Source organism: Lynx rufus, unplaced genomic scaffold (assembly GCF_022079265.1).
Source record: "Lynx rufus isolate CCGP_SWC_20201006 ecotype Redwood Valley unplaced genomic scaffold, mLynRuf1.p SCAF_2, whole genome shotgun sequence".
NCBI lineage: Eukaryota > Metazoa > Chordata > Mammalia > Carnivora > Felidae > Lynx > Lynx rufus.
Window position 1 is genome coordinate 96033652 of NW_025814834.1, and position 18454 is coordinate 96052105.

The following is an 18454-nucleotide window of genomic DNA, read 5'->3' on the forward strand; positions in this document are numbered from 1 at the left end:
GTCGGTTGAGCGTCCAACTTTGGCTCAGGTCATGATCTCACAGCTCGTGGGCTCAAGCCCCGCATCGGGCTCTGTGCTGACAGCTCAGAGCCTGGAGCCTGCTTCTGCTTCTGTGTCTCCCTCTCTCTCTGTCTGCCCCTAACCCACTCACATTCTGTCTCTGTCTCTCTCAAAAATAAACATTAAAAAATTAAAAAATTTAAAAAAAGTATTCTTCCAAGATCAACAGGACTCAAGGTTTGCTCCTAAATGAAAGATCAGAGTTAATGGATTTAAGGGAATTCATACCATCTACCATCCACAAAGATGAATTCAGACAGTCTTGAAAATGTCTAATCTTCAAAAGGGAAAGAAATGGGCAAGTAACTTTCTAGAGGACCTGTTTGGTCTTTGGATGAAATCTTACCTTCATCACATAGCAAAGACCGCAGGGCCAAAGTCCTAACAGACCTCCTGCCAGCTAGTATCACTGATGTGGATAATTAATTAAAGAAAGGGAAGATAAATATTACATCCTTCCATAAAACCCCTCTGAGATGGTCCCTTTTCATCCAACAAGTTTCAAATACCCATCAGTGGTAACCATTTTAATAATGAAACAGTCCTTTTTAATTGACCTAAACACTACCACTGAGGACACTTTTCCATCCCAACAGCCCTTCTTAATGGTGAGGATATGTGAGTCTAGAGATGCCCGTAAGGCCTTGTTCCTTTTGCACATCTACCAGATGCCTGCCATTTGCTAAATGCCAGAGAACAAGAGCTCTGCTTTTCTTTCTTTCTTTTTTTTTTTTAATACTGAAGCTAAAAAGGGGGAAAAATGATTATTTACTTACATGGCTTATTAACCAGAAAGAAAGATGGTTATTTCCACATAACTGAGAACAAATGTGATGAGAACATAACTGAGATGTATGAAGGTTTCAAGGAAAAAACCAAAAAGAACAGGAAAAAAGGGGTGCAGAAGGTAGAGTGTTATCCTGGCCCAAACCAAGATTCTGCTTTTGCTTTCTCATGAAACTATATCCAAAACAAAATGAAAAATACACAATCTCTTCTCACTGAATCCCTTTCCTCTGTCACTGAGTATTTCACTGCCCAGTGAGAAAAATTACAGCTACTGACAAGAAAATTCTACAGAAAATGGGTGTTTTCTCTACTGTGTTTTGGAGAAGATTCCTACTATTTTGACTTTTTATTTCCTTTGAATTTCTAAAGGACTTGCAATCTGACATAAGCTTAAAGTTAATAAATAATGTTAAACTAGAAACTAACCTGAAACAGACCTAGTTCAAGTCGTTAAGGATTCAATTACTGGTTAAGTTAGAAGAACACATCAAAACATCTCTTTACCCAAAAACAATAAAAAAGAAACACATGGAGGAATTTCTAAGTCATGCTAATTGAAAGATTTTCCAAATGTTTTCTTAGGAATTTGGTTTAAACTGTAGATCAACATTGACTATCAGTCAAGTGGTACTAACATCATGCTTTTTAACCAAATTTAGGTACCACTGACACCATTAAATAAAATATGATGTTTATTTACATTTATTGTAAACTTTGAAAGACCATAAATAAAAGTCAGTACCAGCTGTAGTAAGTGGAAGCTAACAAAAAAAAGCATGCTTCTTCAAAAATTATTATTAAATTCAAACTGGATACTTTGCCTAAGGCTGAAACTTACAGCTACACTCATTTTGTTAAAAATGCACGTAAGTGTTACAAGACATGCTGGAGGTATGGTAGCATCAAACTAAACCTTTTTTAGAAAGATTGGAAGAAAATGGAAAAATTGGTAAACTTCATTATGTAATTCACTGTTATTTAGTGCCATGCTTGTGCACAATGTAAAATCATTTCAAACAAAAAAACATGGCCCCACTCCCACACTGCAGAGAACAATGGGTTCTTCTCTGAAGTGATAAAGACGTGCACTCAAGTCATGCTCAGCAGGGGTCTTGTCCTAAAAAGCGCAAGACCCCAGCATTCAGACAACGTATTCACAGCTTTCTCTTCCAAAAATGACAACTGATGAGGGAAAGGCGAAGAGAAATGAGTCATCCTCTCAAATCTGAGGAGCACAAGAAGTGACATTTTCCACGTTTTATCCGAATTGTTACTTAAACAAATGAGAATGGCGTAGGCACACTGAGAGAGGTAAGCTGAGCATCAGGGAAGGTAAAGAGGAAGTTGGACCCTTTCTGTTCTCTAAAAGAAATCAGTGAAAAGAATGAATAGCCTTTGAAAGTATAAAGTCACCGTGGAAAATCTGAATTTCAATTAGGAATGAGAAACCCACTCCACACTATCCAAAAGATAATATTTGATAAGCTTTTTCTGTCTGTAACCATGTTGCCCTTGTTAAAAAAATAAAAAATAAAATAGCTCTATAAACTTTAGGACAGCATGTAGCACTTACTGGTAGTGAACCCAGGATGGTCCAAGAGTTTTCTTGAATTGAGCAAGTCCCACAATATCAATATAAATGAGCTCAACGATTCTGTCTCCTACAGTTGGGCAGCCAGATCGGTTTCCTACAACCTTCTTCATTATTCTAGGAAAAGGGCACAAGAGAGGAAACATAAAAAAAATAATTTATTTCAAGCTAACTACACTTAGCAACATTAATACCCAAATATACCTCCCAAGAATTTTGTCGGGGAGGATGGCATAGCCTGTCCCAATCTGCTGCCTATCCAAATTCTACCCACTCATCAAGGCCTATCCAGAGCCCAGATTCTGACTCTGGCAAAAGCAAATGGTGAGGCACGCGCGCACACACACACACACACACACACACACGCACACACACACACACTTTGAAACTAAGGAAGAGCTGGCTCTGAATCTGTCTCTACTATCTAAATCCACTAGCAGCTGTGAGATTTCAGACAAGTCACTAACTTCTCTGGGTCTTTCCTTCTCATCAAAAACAAACAAACAAAAAAATCCCAACCTACCACAAAACAGGATTTGTTACAGAAAAGACAGTAAGATAGCAACCTGTCAGAGATTCTGTGGGTGGTTACATGAGGCATTAAGTAGAAAGTGCCTAATGTATATCAGATACTTGTTGAGTTGTGACTCTCACTTTCCCCCACATAATCTGTTCTCATTACTCCAGACCATACTGACCTCCTAAATGTCCATTTCTAGCTGCTACAATATAAACTTCTATACTGTCTTATATTGTTTCCTATTTTTTTTCTGTGTCAAATTTTCCTTCCAAGTAGACTGTATTACATACCTGGCACCATGGTTTATGGTTTTTCACTACCCTTTCTTCCATCCACCCATCTCCTCACCCATCCATAGAAACCCACCCTTGCATTGAGAGCACCCACGTACCTGATCGTATGCCAACTTCAGATGCGGGAGAAAAAAGTGCTAACCAAACTACACTGCCATTCACCCAAACATCAGTCATCACTGGTGCCTTTTATCCCTGCCCACACCCCATAACTGTCCTTCACCGAATTATGGCAGTCCTACTTCAAAGGAGGGCTCTGCTCTGCAGCTCCACACTGACACTGCTTCAGACACCCTTCGCCTGTCATCTGGCCTACTGACCTTACGAGGCTGTGTATTTCTTCCCGAGAATTTGAAAATACTTCCGTACACAGCCAGGTAGTGAATCCTCTCATCTTTGCAGACCACATGTTCTCTGCCTCAACTACGCAACTCGGCCCTCATAGAATAAAAGCAGTCTTAGGCAATACATAAACAAACAATCTGTGTGGCTGTGTTCCCATGGAAACTTAGTAACAAAAACAGGCAGAGGACTGCATTTGGCCCGCTGAGCCAGAGGTGGTAGACTCCTGGTCCACCTTGTCTCTTTAGGGGTTCCCAAACTTGTCTGCACATTGGCATTACCTGTAGACATCAAGATACTCATGCCTGTGTCCTATCCCCAAAGATTGTGATTTAATTAGTCTGGGACATAGTCTGGGCTCTGGGAGTCTATAAAGATCCCCAGGTGATTCTAATGTGCAGGCATATTCAGGAACCGCTGCTCTATGTTGCGCCCATAATTCTCTTCTTAAATAAAACACATCTGGTCCCATCACCAATGCTTAAAGACCTCTATAGACTTCTTGACCAACAAATTAAGTCTCTGCCTGGTAGGCCCTTATTAAGCCTTTTCTGATCTCCCTAGGAAGCAATTGTCCCTAGGGATCCCACATTCTCCATTTATTCACCCATTCATTCATTCATTCATTCACCCCATCTCTCATTTGCTCAGTAAATAGTCACGAGCATCTAATGGGTGCCAGGCACTATTCTAGGTGCCACATACACCATAGTGAGCAATATTCAGTTTCTGCACTCCCTTGGCTTACATTCTAGCATTCATGCCTCAATTAGTACTAATCATAGTGCAATTAGTGTAATTATTATATAATATATTAGCTGTGATTACCAAAAGATTGGCATTTCCTTGAACACATGCTGGTCATCTCCTTACATCCCAGAGCAAGAACTAGTGCACAGAGAGCACTAATGAACGACTACTGAATGTACGAATGCATCTACTTCATGGGTCATGTACACAACATGTTTTAAAGTAAGCAGGAGGCAGCACGTGGAAGGGACAAGGGTGGTGTTTAGGGGTTCAGAAGATCTCAGGTTGATCTAGATCCGAAAGAAGCATTGTAGTACAGTGGTCAAGAACACAGTCATAGGATAAAACTCAAATCCTAGCTCTCTCACATGTTTTCCACGTGACCTTGAAAACCTCAGTTTCCTCATCTTTGAAATGCAGAAAGCAATGGCACTTATTTCCAAAAGTTTGTGCTAAGGGCTGAGTAATATAGAATACATGAAATGCTCAGTATCTGATGCACAGTAGGTGCTTGACAAATGTTGGCTGTTACCAGTCATCATCAATATTCCAGTTGTCATAACTGTTGACACTACACTAACTAATGCCCTTATCATGGTTTTAGCATATAGAACTCATTTAAAATATGACACTGTATCATCTTGCTGATATTACTGCTTTCACCTCAACACTGCCATGTATCAGGTGTGTGGACTTTGGACCTAACACATGTGGCCTCTCCGGGCATCAGTACCCTGGACAATAAAGTAGACGCAGGGTGGGATATATTTTAACACCCTTCCAGCTCTAGAATGTTCTCTCAAGGCATTTCATCTGGAACATTTGACACTGCAACACAATCACTTGGCTGCTGGGTAGAAAGTCTCCCAGCTATCCAAAAGGAGTGAAGGGGGCTATAAGCATTCCTGCCTAGCCAGCTGTGTCAATCTAAAAAGAGATTAAGAGAGGGCTAAAGCCAGAAGTAGGTTTCATTGAAACAGAAAATCCAGGTAGAGTGAACAGAGTCAGACTAGAAAGTTGGCTTTACTGAAAAAAAGGATGGAATCAGAGCTTTCAAGAAACTCATTCTACCCAAATTAAATTATAAAAAAGGAACCTGCTCTGTTTTAAGATTTAGAAAGCTTGAAGTTGAGTAGGGAGTGGTATGAATTTCAGCAAGAGACAGGGAATTAGGAAAGTCAATAATGTTTTCTGGTGCACATGTTGGAAGCACCTGTAATAGCAAAGAATAAGCTCCTTAGTTTGAATTTTCTGGCATTCATTTATGAAGCCTCTGGAGCCTGCAGCTACAATGAAAACATATTATCTTTTTCACAGTGTATGTATTTAGCTCCTGAAAATAATCTTCTTATCTCCTGTTTAGTGAATTATCACTTTCATTTTCCTCCACAAGAAATTACACACTAATAGAGGGCTTTAAGAGTTTACAATTTCTTTTTTGTATTCTGATTTTAAAATTGAAAAGTAATCTCCTTACTCCTTGAGCTCAGCCAGTGAAGCTGAAATCCTAATGTCATGGCCCAGTAAGTACAGAGATGTAATTAAATCACTCCACTGAACTAATTCACCAAGAGGGCCACCACTGAAAGCTGTCTCTGCTATCTTAAATCCAGATTCCTTAGTCAGGAGTCCCAGGTGAACAAGGACCTGAAAAAAACAAAACAAAGGAGAGGCATATATTGATTCCTACTGAACCGAGTACAAACTCCATAGTAACACACCAAAAGCAATCAACCAATTCTAAAGTATTGTTTACGTTCTAATGAAATAATGTGCCGTAACATTTTTCTAGAAAGTACCCCAAAAATGGAAGGAAATAAAGTCACTACTGCCCTTTCTATGGCTATGAATAGGAGATATGGACAATCTGTTTTGAAAAATAAGGATATATTTGGAGAATCAGAATTAATGGAGAGTAAGCCAGAGCAATAAAATATCGTTTTAACAATATTGGTTTTTTTTTTTTTCCCCACAGCTGGGATATTTTTAAGGTTTTAACATAAAAAATTTCAAACATATCCCAAATCAGACATGACAATGTAGTCAATTCCAACATACTCATCACATAAATTTCACAGTTATTAACTTATGGCAAATCTTATTTAATGTATACCCTTCATTTTCTCCCAACCACTATAGCTTATGGTGAAGCAAATCCTAGAGAAGATACCCTTTCATCTGCAAATATTTCAGTTTGTATCTCTAGAAGGAAAAAATCTTCAGTTAAAAATATAACGGTAACATCACTATCACCCCTAAAAAACTATTAATTCCTTGATATCATTCATTTTCCGGCTAATGTTTATACTTCCTCAACTGTTCCTTTTTTTTTTTTTTTTTCTCCCAAGGGCAGTTTTTAGAGTCAGAAGTCAAATAAAGTACATAAACTGTTAATTGTCTCATTTACGTCTTAGGCTTCTTTAACCCCATCCTTTGGGGGTGGGGAGAGTTGTCATTTATTTGTCCAAGAGACTGGGTAGTATTTCCAGTAGAGTCTCTTACACTTTGGATTTTGCTGATTATACACCAGACTCTTCCATCCCTTGTATTTATAGTAAATTAGTAATTAGATCTGCAGGCCTGATCAAACTCACATTGGATGCTTCTGGCAATACTACTGCATTGGTAGTGTTGTGTACTTCCGCCAGTGGGGACATCGCGTGTCTCTGGTGATGTTAGCAGCTACTGATGATCACTAACTAGATGCATTAATCCACAGGGGTCGCAAAATGGTCATATTCTATCACTCCTTCTGTACTTACTAGCTAAAACATCCCCCTCTCCATCAACTATTTGGTTCTGTTGAAGTACAGTTTACATAGAAAAAGCCTGGTAAATACTTGACTCTTGCCCTTCACTTACCGGTTTTTAAATTACCAATTTGCTCTTTAGCATACTCTAAAGACCATCAGTGAAATTTTTTAAAGGTGTCATTATCAAATCATGGATAGAAGTATATTTGGTGTGTTTCAATAAACCGTAGTTATAATCCTTATGGATTATCACATTGTCCCTTCTTGCCAATGGGAGGCTGTTCAAGTTGGCTTCTAAGTTCTTCTGACATAGTTCTAGTAGGCTTGGAGAGTTACTTTGCTCTCTGGTATGACAGGTGTCCCAAGCTCATCATGTACAACTTCTATCTCAGACCTTCACCAACAATTTTTCCAAGAACCTCTTGGAACCTCCATCCAGTGGAGATGATATCCAAAGTTCAAGGTCCAGAGACTAGGGGACTCTGGTTGATCAGTGTCCACAGCCTTTTTCGATGGACATAGCTGGAAATTTATGTCTCCTCCAGGATAAAACAAATCATAAATTCATTCTGGTACTTCCCCTTCAAACTCAGGATTATAGGATCTTTACACAACATTACCTTACATATGTTATTTCCTCTCTCCCACACTGAAAATCCCACTTCTCAAGGATACTAACATAAGTATTTTGCTTTATTCTAATATGCTCAAGGGATTCACAATGAGAATATCTACACCATCACCAATTACACAATTAGTAAAACTCTTAAAATATTTTGCAGTTTTTTGGTCCTTTGTGATACTCCTTCAGAAATGCTGACTGACTGTGCTCTAGTCACTAAGAACAGCCCTTCTCCGTGTGTTTACTGCAAAACTGAGTATGTAGTCAGTTCATGTTTTCTTTTCCTAGTAATTTTTTAGGTACGGTTTTCTTGTAGTGAAATTTTGTTTTACACCATGTAAAATGCTTCTAGCACCAAATCTACAAAGTAAGATGTGTTTAGATAAGTCTAGTTTCTATGCCTCCATGCTAGTCCCTCTTTCCCCATATTTGACCCTTTTTATTGTGGTACAACATATGCTAACACAAAATTTAACGTTTTAATAATTTTTAAGTGTATAGGTGAGTGGCATTGAATACATCTACAATGTTGTGTAACCAACACCATTATCCATCTCCTTTATTTTTAATTTCATTAAAATTAAAGGATAAAAAGTTTATCCTTCTATTTTTAACAAGATGAGGAAGCATAAATGTAATACTATATATAGGTCATGTGTGCGTATGTACAAAACTTTACATATACTTGTAGGTATACAGATATATACAATTCTTCCTTTTAAAAATAATGTTCACATTTCTCCACCTAATATTTATTCCTCCAACAATATATCCTAGAGATTATTGCATAGGATTATATAAAAATACTCTATTTCTCACAGCTCACCTGGAATTTGGACCTCATACTCTTCTACAGAGGACTATTTGGTACCTGAACATTTGGAACTGCTGTCTCATAAACTCAAGGAATCTAAACTAAATGGAAGCAATAAAGTATGACTTGGGGTTCCGCAAGTTCATCTGTATTTCCTTTTCTTGAGGATATCAAATTAGTCAAATTAGGAATACCAAAGTCATTTTTAATTAATTTTTATATGCGGATACTAAAGACTGTTTAATTTGCTCTGCTGTTTGTCATCTGAACAGTTAATCTAAAGCCAAGGCCACTGAACCTATAACTAACAGGGTATAAAATCTTTCACGCTCAGGGTTATTCCAGAGGTTTTCGAATCAAGTCCTCATGAACTTCAAACAAACTGCCTCTAGTTTAATTGACAGCATCTCTCTCTCTCAGGAAGATAAGCCCAAGTACCAACCCAACGTAGCAGCAGTGGAACTTACCAGTTGCCCAAACCCCAGAACTGACAAATACCCCAAACAGGAGACTGCCATTATAATGGAACAGCCCGCTCTCCAAGGCTGTACCTGGGTAGAGCCAAGAGGGTTAAGTCTCCTGATGCCACAGGAGGAGACAGTCAGGATGGTTCAGAGGGAAATCTTACAGGCAGAGATTCCTGCTTGGCTTCACCCAAGGAACATGTGTGCCGGTCCCTGGTAAGCAGGATTATTTTAACTGGGGAGAGGAAAGCCCAAAAATGGCTGTACAAGACACTGAGCAGATTCGCCCTGAGGGAATATCACTGGAGACATGACATTCCTCTTAGTCTTGTTTCCAAGCAAAATCCGATTTTAAAAGAAAACTGGCATCTAACTGAACTGAATTAATCAGAAGCTCACTTTCTTCCGCTTTCTCTTTTCAAGATTCTGCTTTTCTGCCAGGGACTTGATTGCTTGGATCCATGCATCAGCCATTCGCCGGATCCGGAGTCTCATCCACCGGAATTCTTCATGCTTTTTCATCATGCTGTAGAGAATATTAAAATCTGTACGGATTTCCGCCTAGAAACAGAAATTTAATAAAAAATGAACAGAAGATAAAAAGTCAGAAAGCATAATAGTTGTCATGATGTGACATTTGAAAACTTGAAAGAGATAGTCAATTAAATATAGGGCTTCAAAAGTGAGGCTTGTCTGCTGCACAGCTTTGCTTTAAGGCCCCAGGATTACAAATTAAAGGCCCCTGACTGCTGATATGCTGTAAGGGACATCATTAAAGAATTAGAAATTGAGAAAGGCAGCACAGTCATTGCAAAGCCCTGAGTTATATTAAAATGCCTTTTTATTTTATTTTTTTTTTACAAATGGTATGCTTGATGTACCCTGAAATTCTCCACACCCGAATTTATCACCCCTTGGATCAACTGAGAGGCAGCAGACTCCAGGAAAAAGTAAAATCAATTCATAACAGGCTTGTTGGCATTATGGGGGTGCCAAAAAGCCTTCTTGTGTCCACAAAGTTAAGCAGGGGACAAATGCTCATCTTACAGTTTTGTCCCAGTCCCAAACAAACAAAAGTTCATTATTTTCTAAGGACTTTAAAGCCAGGAATACCATTTTCCTACCACAGCTAAATAAAATTTAAAATTCAGGGGGCACCTGGGTGGCTCAGTCGGTTAAGCATCCGACTTCGGCTCAGGTCATAATCTTGCAGTGTGTGAGTTCAAGCCCCGCTTCTGGCTGTGTGCTGACAGCTCAGAGCCTGGAGCCTGCTTCGGATTCTGTGTCTCCCTCTCTCTCTGCCCCTCCCCCACTCATACTCTGTCTCTGTCTCTCTCTCTCAAAAATAAATAAACATTTAAAAAAATTTAAAAATAAATAAATAAAATTTAAAATTCAGGACAGAATAATTTAAAAGCCAGGAAGAACATTTTTCTAATGTAGTTGGATACAACCAGTGACTGAAACAACAGAAAAACAGTAACACTTGTATTTATTTCATCTAACATGTAGAACATGCTAACTCCCTCTCTCAAGAGTCATCACATTTCATTCTCAAAACTCACCTGATCCCTCCTTGACCCAGCCATCTCCCAAGATTCTCACGGTCTACAGCATGGGTCAGCAAACTGTGGCTTGGGGGCCAGATCCTCATCCTTCTTGCTGCCTATTTTGGTAACCTAAAGTTCCACTGGAACATGGCCATGCCTGCTCATTTATATCCTGTCTATGCTGCCCTCTGCACTCAAGGTCAGAACTAAGCCATTCCAACAGAGACCTTACAGCCTGGTAAGATGAACATATTTACCATCTGGTCTTTTTAAAAAAAATTTTTTTTAACGTTTATTTATTTTTGAGATAGGGAGAGACACAGCTTGAACAGGGGAGGGAGAGAGAGAGGGAGACACAGAATCCGAAGCAGGCTCCAGGCTCTGAGCTGTCAGCACAGAGCCCGACGCGGGGCTAGAACTCACGGACCGCGAGATCGTGACCTGAGCCGAAGTCGGCCGCTTAACCGACTGAGCCACCCAGGCGCCCCTACCATCTGGTCTTTTACCGAAAAACTCCGCTGATCCCTGGTTTAAAGAATAAAGACTTAAGCTTTTGGGGTGGCACAGAAAACCTTTCACAGTCACTCGTGATCTTTTCAATCTCATCTTCCCCCAAACCATCTTCATCCAAACCCCTATGGCCTCGTCCACTGAACCATGCTCTACTCCCTGAAAACCAACTCTTGCACGTGCACCTTTCTGCTGCACATCAGATACACCTTCCTCTCCCTGATCTGCTATGAACTCACTCATCATTTGGAATTCAGCTCTAAAGACACTGTCTCTTTGTGGACCCGTCCTAAGCCCTGAAGGCTAAGATCATCACTTCCACATTCATTTCCACCGGACTGTCATTCAGCATTCGTACAGGTGCGGACATTGTTTTCAACCATCACCTTCATTAGGTCACACAGCGCCCCCACATCTGGCACCAGGTCTTATTCCTATGGGTAGCATATCACTCAGGAACCCTCAGAGAATTGCTCAATAAACAGACACTACGGCTTAACTGATTTGACCATCCAAATTTGCACAGGCCTGCGGCTACAAGTTCTTCAGTTTACCATTATTTCAGGTTACAGTTGGCATTTCTAGAAGAGTTCACACATATTACTTAGCATCAGAACCACATTGTAAGCCTAGTTCCCAACATCCCAACTCACCAATGAATTATGATCAGCTTCTTCATAGGGATTTTTTGCTCTCCAAGGTAAATGAGGACACCAGTTTTCAACCTGAAAAATACATCAGAGACATTAAGTATGCTGGTTCACCTGGAAATGATTTCATGTATGAACAAAGCACCACGCACCCTTCCTGGCACATGGTGAGCACTACATTTAAGTGGTTATTACTACTATCAGTCAGACTTTCATGATTTCAGCTAGTAGTACAGAGACAGGTGCCCCTCAGACGAAACAATAATAGCAAAGGTCTTGTGGAGCCCACAGTCCACACTTTACATCTGTCCTTCAAAGTACTTCACAGTGACTGATTCCTTCACCGGGTAACCCTCAAGTGTCTCCACCAGAAGGAGAGGGGGTCTTACGGCAGAAAGGGACAAGACTGAGATTGCAGGGGAATGAGAATGAAAGGCAGGAATGATTCATTATCTGCTGTGGCATGTCTGGAAAGGAAACAGCAGGGCATTTTAGGCACGGAGCTCAATCTTTTATCTCAGAATTAGGAAAGCAGCTGATCGTTTAAGGCTAATTGATCAAGGCTTTCCCTCATTTTCTGGCTGTTCACTGCACACTATCTCATCTCAAGGAAGAAGATGGTAAAAACTATTGGAGAAAGAGATCAAAGGAGAAAGGATTAAAAAAAAAAAACACCTCAGTAATCTTGTGAGAGCCATTCTAGAAGATGGACTGCTCTGTCAAATGCACAAAAGTTGAGAGAGTTGGGGGAAAGAGGAAAAGGTTTTACAGAAATTACTTCAAAAAGGTTATGGAAGAAAAGTAGGCAAAAATCACCATTTCTAATAAAAGAAAAAAGAGAACTGCACTGACTAATCTTGCTGGCCATACAATTCCAAGGTGGCACATTACCCACATACAAATATGCAGTGAGATTATTAAAGATGGCTAAGAAAGAGCCATGTAAAGTATTTTTTTCTACAATTTTTCTCTGGTGAGATGGACTTGTAGGAACAGAGCAAGTGGGCAGGGGGCACTCGGAGGGCCAGCGAGCAGGCAGGTACACGTACGGCCACTGCCTTGGAGGTCAGTGACACAGGCTCGGTCGGGATGGTCTGCCCTCCAGCCCTGGGTATGTTTTCAAATAAACACAGCAGTTTCCCTAATCTAGAAATTGCTCTTAATGCAAGGTGATTTTTACTATGACCAAAATAACTGGGTGATTTGCATAAAGCCATCTGCCGCTGCAAATGAAGTGAAAGCAGTAAGTGGAGGGGAACAAAGCTTGGGGGAGGGTGGAATCCCTGGATAGGAAAAGAGCAATATTCTCTTTTTTTTCTTGTGGCATAAAATTAGACTCTACCATATTTGTGAATGACTTCAGAGACTCAAAAGGACTCCCCAGGAGGAAAGCTGAAATGGCTTCTACTCATAAAATACGAAAATACTAGCTTGCCTTGGATGCCCGTGTCTAATTACGGAGACCTTACAGCAATATCACCAGGAGAAGCAATATCTGGAGCTCCACAAATGTGAAAAATGAGGCAAAATCAGCTGAAAAGCAGCCTGCAAGCAGATGAAGCCTCAGCTGGTCCCAGCAGCAGTGCAAACATCTGTACCTTGTATTCTTAGAGCAGAATGAATTATTTAATTCAAATTAAATTTTTGTAAATGCACTAAATAAAACATTGCTATGAAGCATATCTGCAATGTGAAGGCTTCGAATGGACCACAGCTAGCATTTTCCATTGTGAGAGCTTCGTCCTCACACAAGAAGGATGACGAGCAACCAGAGCACAGGTCTGAAGTCAGCCTCACACTAAGTCAGTCACAAAATGTTCACGGCAACACGTCAGGATAAAAAATTTCCCCACAAATAGCATAATAGGGAAAGATGAAACAAGACGATGAAAAAAGAAAGTCAACCGAAAGGAGAGGGATTAGCGAGACGAGATACTGATAAAGGAGAACACATTCCCTCCTCACTCTTCCGTCCTAAAAAGAACCTTCCAAAACTCCCTCTGATGAAAATACTGTCCAAGGTGATCTTCTGAAATATGACTTCGCTACAGAATATTCAAAACTTTAATTCCTCTTTGAAACTGATCACCCATCTCACTTCTTGTTACTCTAAATCACTGGGTAATATTTTGCAAGGCTTCAAGGGCATCCCTGAAAGTGCAGAATATGGAGTCAGTGTATTGTAGCTTTTAGCAAGGCATCTTTCTGCTACATGTTCACTCGTAATGGAGGACAAACCAATCATGAACATCTTGACACCTAATGAAGATAGTGGGGTTTTAAGGTTGCTGTTTTTGTACACAGTGATAGGGTGACTGGCCAACAAAATAATTAAATTATACATAAACCTATTTCTCCATGGGGAGAAAAAAACACTTTCTTTTCCCCCTGAAACCTCAGAGGATTACCAAGATTGGAAGCAAGCCAGTACTGGCAATAACTCTAAGTACTGAAACAAACAGCCTTCAAATGAGCAACATTTTCCTAAATAAGAGTGTCATTAATAACACTCAGGGAAAATCTTGCTCAAGGCTAATAACTCAACCTCCTAATCCCTAATTTTGTTTTCTGCCTGATTTACCTGGGGCCGTTTAAGGAGTCTAACCCCCTAGCAGGGCATCCTACCAAGAAAGCTGGACCCCAGCATGAGCCCACCGCTTTCCTGCTGTGGATGATTTCTAGTCCAAATCATTCTTACCAACTCTTCTGTTCTCAGAACCCTCAGGGCCTGCATCGGCCTGCTCCCTTTTCCCACCCATTCCTTTGGCCATACCTTTCTAACTGTGACCCTGGGGGCCCTCCCTGGGACAGGATTTTGTATTTGCCCTGGGAGCAGGAACGCAGGATGTGGCACTGTCCACTCCCACCCCTGCCTGGCTCCTGGGCACTGGGGGAGCTCTTCCTCACGCCCACTTCCAAGGATAGTCCGCAAATCACCACAGCACGTCTAAGAACTGAAAACCACCTGAGTTCATGGCAATAGGCACACAAAAATCAATAGAGGAGCCAAACCATTACTCAAATAACCTTCAATTTGAAGGCAAACTCCTTTCACAGAACCAATCTTTTTAGCACACTATCTTCAGGCCACAAAATGAAGAGGAAGGAAAAACAGAAAAAGACCAACCACGCTAGAAATTTGGAATGTTAAAATGTATTCCACAGAGAGGGACCTATATATCACCTTTCTGGAATGAGGAGATACAAAATTAACTGATTTGATTTTTGACATGCCCCCTCCCAATGATGTAAAATTCTTTGACCTGAGAAGGTTTTGCAGCTTAATCACACACAATGTGAATAAAAACAAAGGCCCTCAACGGCTCAAGTAGGTCACGCTTACTTTCAAGGTCTGTAGTAGAATGGACAATTCATTATACTTAAGAAAAAAAGAAATTGCTGGTAGATACATTTACAACTCAAATTAGATTTTATATGTTTATTTTTTTAATGGTTACTTTTGAGAGAGAGAGAGATAGAGAAAATGAGCGGGGGAGGGGCAGAGAGAGAGAGGGAGAAACCAATCAGAAGCAGGCTCCAGGCTCTGAGCCGTCAACACAGAACCGGACCTGGGGCTCGAACTCACAGACTGCCAGATCATGACCTGAGCCAAAGTTGGATGCTTAACCGACTGAGCCACCCAGGTGCCCCTTGAGTTAGATCTTGCAAGAGAGAAAAGAAGTAATAAGATTACAGCAAAAACTAATAGGAGATTTAACACACAGATGCATGTATTTATGCATAACTGGTATAACTCTTTATAGTAACGTTCTACTCTTCTGAAAGAATAATGATGAGGCACTGTTACAGCCTCTTCTCTTGTGATTAATGTGAAGTGTTTTGCTCTAATGGATCACTGACATATAGAATTTCATGCTGTATTTTTCAGATAGTAAGTGCAATCAAAATTAAATGAGAAAAGTGCATAAGAAAGGTGAGCTTATCTCTGGATGATGGTGTTATGGGTGCTTTTCATTTTCTTCTTTATGCTAATCTGCACACGATGATTTTTTATAATGAATGTTTATTAATAGAATAATTTTTAAAGGAATGACATTACACAAGCATACATTTACTGAAGGTTTATAATAAGTGAAGGTCTCTGGGGAAAGAAACAAATAAGCTAGCATGCATTACATCATTTGAACCCCTGAAGAGCCCTGTGACACAGGCACCATCACCAGGTTACATGTGAGGAAATCAAGGCTCCAAGGGGTTGGGGACTTCCAGAGGTAAGCTCACCAGTGAGCTGCAGGGGTGGGTGACGAATGCGGCCTGCCTCTCCCCTGACCGGGACACATTACAGCCATCCTTAAAGGTCAACCTTCATGGAGAACAGATAGCTGCTGAGTAGGGAAAGAGCCCTGAATGTGGAATTAGCCAAAATGAATTCTGCTCCCAGCTCTACCAACAACTAGCATATAACCTTAAACCACTTGGCTTCTAAGTGTTCTCAACTACAAAATCAAGGAGCTGGCTCCACTCACCTCTTGTAATCCGACTGATTAAACTCTAAGATCTAGAAAAGATAATTTTACATCATCCTATGGGGCCAGTTGATTATATATCCAAAGGATATAGTTGACTATGTATCTATTCATTTAATACACTGACTATACATATATAGGCACACACATATACATACATGCATTTGTCATACTGATGACATATCAAATCAAGTTACTCATTCAGATATATACTTAAAAAAAAAAAAAAGACTTCTCTATCCCACTCCCTACCCCACTCATTCCCCTTTCTCAAGTTTCAAAATGCCAATGAAAATGGTCAAAGATGTCTACACATCAGTAAGTGGTTTAGCTCTCCAGACTGGTCCTCTGCATGAAACACCTGAGCTGATTAATATTTTGGCCATACTGTTTGTTCAAAATGGTTGTGTATGGGGGACAGGCGAGGGAATAAAGGATAAAAACAAAAGCTATACTGTCCTGGGAGCCAAGCACTAGGATAAGCACCTGATTACCTCATTTGGTCTTCAAATAATCCCTTGGGAAAGGCCGCTTATCATGCCAGATGAAGACACAGAACAGGAAGGACCCACAGCTGAGGACTGAGACGCCATCTGTCCTGCCCCAGAGCCTATATGCTTCATCCCCACGTGATGTGCACAGAAACCAGACCTCTGTGTCCTACACTCCCGCAAGCACGGTCTTCAATGTTAAAATATTATTGCCTAAATCTTTTATATAAAATCCTTCAAAACAAGTTTGCTCTGCTCCTACTGTGTGGCAAGTGCTATAAAAGCAATGAAAGCAGGAATGGCTCCCTGCTGGCAACTCTTGCCCCCAACGTCTGTTCTGTACAGCAAGAGTGATTGTTTTAAAGCCTAAATTGGATCACATCCTACGCTAACTCAAACCCTTCAGTGGCTTTCTCCTTGCACTTAGAATAAAACACAGAATTCATACTGAGATCCTATAGAATTTCACCTCAATCCTTACGTTGCCTGCCTCACTCCCCCTTCTCTACACATGAGACCATCCTGGCAAGTCCAAACAGAACATTCCTACCTCACACAGAGGTAGGAATCTTGCCAGATTCATGTGTATATATTGGGGGTGGGGGTGGGGGAAGGATACCCAGTTAAATCAGAATTTCAGATAATGATTTTTTTAAAATACAAGTATGTCCCATGTAGTCTTTGTCACCTACTTAGAGTTTTAAAAAAATTACTCTTTACCCAAAATTCAACTATCATTGAGTACCCTGTATTTTACCTGGTAACCCTCAGGACTTGGGCATTTGCTATTCTTTCCATCTGAAACACTCTTCCTTCCAGAGAGTTCCGTGTGTCAGTCCTTTACTTCCACACTATGCTCTAACTTCTCTTCAGAGAAGCCTTCCTGACCCACATACTTGGCCACTCTGTGTCCTTACTCTACTTTTTTTTTTTCCCCTTGGAACACTCACTACTTGTGCAAATTATATTCACAGTTTGAGTGAATAATTCAAAGACATGACTTGAGCACTAAAGATATTCATGAGGATATGCTTTTCCACATATGTGGCATTTCCCCATTTTCATCACTTCATGAGAACCTTCCAACAATACAACCAAGGCAGGTGAGACAGGCTTTCCCTTGATCTCAGTGAAGAAGAACGAGATGGAAAGCTATAGGCAACATAGGTAGTTGTATCCAGGCAGGCAATGGAGCCTCATGTGTTTTCTAGAATACGGTACTATTGCCCCCTATCAAGGGAGGCAGGAATGTTTTCAGCAAAAAGTTCCAATGTGCAAGAGGGAGCCAAGGGCTGAGCAATCCAACATAGTTCTCTGGTGGTTAGGGAAGGGTAAGAACTTAAACCAAAGCTACAGTAAGTATTCCACGTGCCCAAAACTAGTAAGGTGCTAAAGACAGCATGTCATAGAGTTTCAAAAATCCACCCCAAATCACTGCAGGAGAAGCAGCGTCAATCTTCCTTCACACAGGAGAGGCAGCAAATGAATTCCTCTGCAGCCAACCACACGGAGATGCACTGACATGCTTCCTATGACCAACCAGCTGTCCCCAGGCATGCTTCCTGCTGTGCAAGGCCCAGTGGCAAACTGGACCCACTGGGCTGCATCACACTTTGATAGCCAAAGGCACCCAATTTACACAAGTAGTCACATTCTAAACGCGGGGAGAGTTCCTCTTCTCGGTTCATGGGCAATTTTGCCTGAGGCATAGTTCCAGGCAAATAATGCTAAAGTGACAGTGAGAATAAAACATGGGCAAAAAAGCTGT

The 18454-nt window shown here is 40.6% G+C and overlaps 1 protein-coding gene across 5 annotated transcripts in view; it reads right to left on the reverse strand.

The window, feature by feature from the left end:
• The window catches only part of MGAT5 (alpha-1,6-mannosylglycoprotein 6-beta-N-acetylglucosaminyltransferase), a 341458-nt gene that overhangs the window by 115758 nt on the left and 207246 nt on the right, over positions 1–18454 (reverse strand). For all 5 annotated transcript variants that reach the window (XM_047084131.1, XM_047084129.1, XM_047084128.1 and 2 more), the window contains 4 exons: positions 11712–11783; positions 9398–9559; positions 5823–5992; positions 2423–2557 (listed from right to left, as the gene is read on the reverse strand). In XM_047084131.1, the coding sequence (XP_046940087.1) occupies positions 2423–2557; positions 5823–5992; positions 9398–9559; positions 11712–11783 (539 nt within the window). The remainder of the gene's footprint in view (positions 1–2422; positions 2558–5822; positions 5993–9397; positions 9560–11711; positions 11784–18454) is intronic.